Raw genomic sequence first — 2,379 nt, 5'->3', positions numbered from 1 at the left:
TGTATCTTTTGCCTGGGCCTGCTATCTCTCTGTCTCTCTTCATTTTTTAAAATTCTTTTTAATTTTCCTCTCTTTTGCTGCTCAGGATAGTCACTAGTGAAGGAGATGGCAGATTACAAATCTTGTACTTCTGGTTGTACAAAAGATGTCATTGCCACATTGCTCTGGGCGAATTTGGTTACAGCACCACAGACTGCCACAGTATTCCCATAATTGTTGATTGAAGCAGTATTAATCTGATTATTTATAGTGAAGAAATTTTCTACATTTTGATGCTTATACAGTGGTGTGAAAAAGTGTTGGCCCCCTTCCTGATTTCTTATTTTTTTTGCATGTTTGTCACACTTTAATGTTTAAGATCATCAAACAAATTTAAATATTAGTCAAAGATAACTTAAATTTGTTTGATGATCTGAAACATTAAAGTGTGACAAACATGCAAAAAAATAAGAAATCAGAAAGGGGGCCAACACTTGTTCACACCACTGTATATAGAATCATTAGAATACGTTGTAAGTTTCAAACAGAAAACTAAAGTAAATGTGAATTTTTTTAAATAAATATTTACTTATTAAGTTTTTTTTTGTTGCTTGTATCTTGCACACAGCTGATTTTTATTATCGTTATTTATTTTTTATTTTTTTTAAATATCTGAGTAATGTTGTAACAATAAAGATGTAGAAAGATTTGAATGCTGAACCTTTTTAATAGGTCTCAGGAATATAATGGAATAAAAAAATTTTCCCCCACTTTTTATGTTCTGTATGTTTTGGGATTCAGAGGAAACCATATCATCAAGGGAACAGGAGACACATGGAGTAATAGTTTGTATTACAGTTATTTATATCTTATTTATTTCCTGACACAGTTGTATCTGCTGCAGTTTTACAGTGGGCTGTCTTTAAAAGTGCTATCAAACAGCAGGAGGTTTTGTTGATAAATGTTGCAGTACATAAAGTGAATTACTACAGTCTGGCCAGCAAAATACATATTGAAATCAGTTTTAACATTAAAGATTACTGATCATTTACCTCTGGGAACAGACTTAAATATTCTGAAGATGGTTCAAATATTTTCAGAGACAGAATGTGTTTAGCTGATGTTCTAAACCATTGATAAAATAATGCATAGATAAGAGGATTCATGCAAGAATTCAAGTACATAATCCAACACATAATATTCATTACAGCTGATTCATTTGAATCGTATCCTGGAAAAAGAGAGACCATGTAATATGGTATCCAACACAGAAGATAAACTGCTATCACAATCCCCAGTGTTTTTGCTGCCTTTTTTTCTGACTTGCTGACATTTGTGACAGAGTTTATAAGCCGAGCTTGATATTTTGCTACACAGAAGATCTGCCCATATAAAGATATGATTACTGAACAAGGGGCCACTAATGAAACAATGAGGTCTGTGAGAACATACTCAAACTTAACAGTAACAATACAGTCCCCGTAACATGTTATTAGGGTTTCTGTACTGAAGATAGCATCGTATAGCATGATAACTGAATATATGCTTGAACATAGCCAGTTTAAAATGATACAAAAAACAGCTTTGTTGGTTGTGACCCTTGTTGAATATTGCAGAGGATCTTTCACAGCAATGTAACGATCTATAGATATGAAAACTAAATTACCAAGAGATGCTGAAACAACAGTATAAAGGATAAATGGAAACAAAGAACAAAATGTCTCTCCAAAGTACCAACATGTCTCAATATATCTGATTCCCATCAGTGGTATAACAATCAGTCCAACAAGTAGGTCGGCCACAGCCAGAGAGAGAATGAGCAGGTTGGTTGGAGTGTGCAGCTGCTTGAAATGAGAGATGGAGATGATCACCAGCAGATTCAGAAACACAGTAAGAACAGAGGCTAAAGAAATAAAAATGTATAAAACAATGCACTCCACTTGAGATTTGATTTCCTTGATGCACGACAAATTGTTGTTTGAAAAGCAGTACTCGATTGCTTGTTTGTCTGCGTCTGTCATTCCCCTGTTAAGCATTTCAAAAATATATTAGGAATACCACAAGTATCAAAAATAAAACAGCTTCATCATAGCAACATTTTGTAGTTATAGAAGGATTCTCAAGCTTGTTAGTTTGGTGTCTTGATAATCCAATTTTGTGGATTCATTCATATTAAAGGAAACCTGGCCTCACCATTACACAGGAGGGTTGATGCTACTGTTTTAAACACACCCATAAGATAAATATCCATAACCATAGAGAGAATGAGTTGTAGGGAAATTACAGTTAATCCCCACAGAGAGACCAATATTCTCAATGAAGTCCAGGAGTAAAATTTGAAGTTCACTCAGTTGTCAGAGAATTTACTGAAGACAGCTATATTACTGAAGACAGAGTTCT

The 2,379-nt window shown here is 34.0% G+C and overlaps 1 protein-coding gene across 1 annotated transcript; it reads right to left on the bottom strand.

Annotated features, from left to right (window-relative positions):
- Window positions 1-1,016: 1,016 nt before the first annotated feature.
- Window positions 1,017-2,015, bottom strand: LOC107658525 (trace amine-associated receptor 9-like). The gene has a single exon (XM_016447117.1). The coding sequence runs from the start codon at window positions 2,013-2,015 to the stop codon at window positions 1,017-1,019; it is 999 nt and encodes a 332-aa protein (XP_016302603.1).
- Window positions 2,016-2,379: the final 364 nt, after the last annotated feature.

Source organism: Sinocyclocheilus anshuiensis, unplaced genomic scaffold, assembly GCF_001515605.1.
Source record: "Sinocyclocheilus anshuiensis isolate Anshui unplaced genomic scaffold, SAMN03320099.WGS_v1.1 scaffold343, whole genome shotgun sequence".
Classification (NCBI taxonomy): Eukaryota; Metazoa; Chordata; class Actinopteri; order Cypriniformes; family Cyprinidae; genus Sinocyclocheilus; species Sinocyclocheilus anshuiensis.
Note: the sequence above shows the minus strand (reverse complement) of the source record. Positions and strands in the feature narration are given on the sequence as shown.

Bases quoted from the DNA above. Each gene is read 5' to 3' on its own strand.
- LOC107658525 (XM_016447117.1), bottom strand. From the start codon at position 2,015: ATGCTTAACAGGGGAATGACAGACGCAGACAAACAAGCAATCGAGTAC.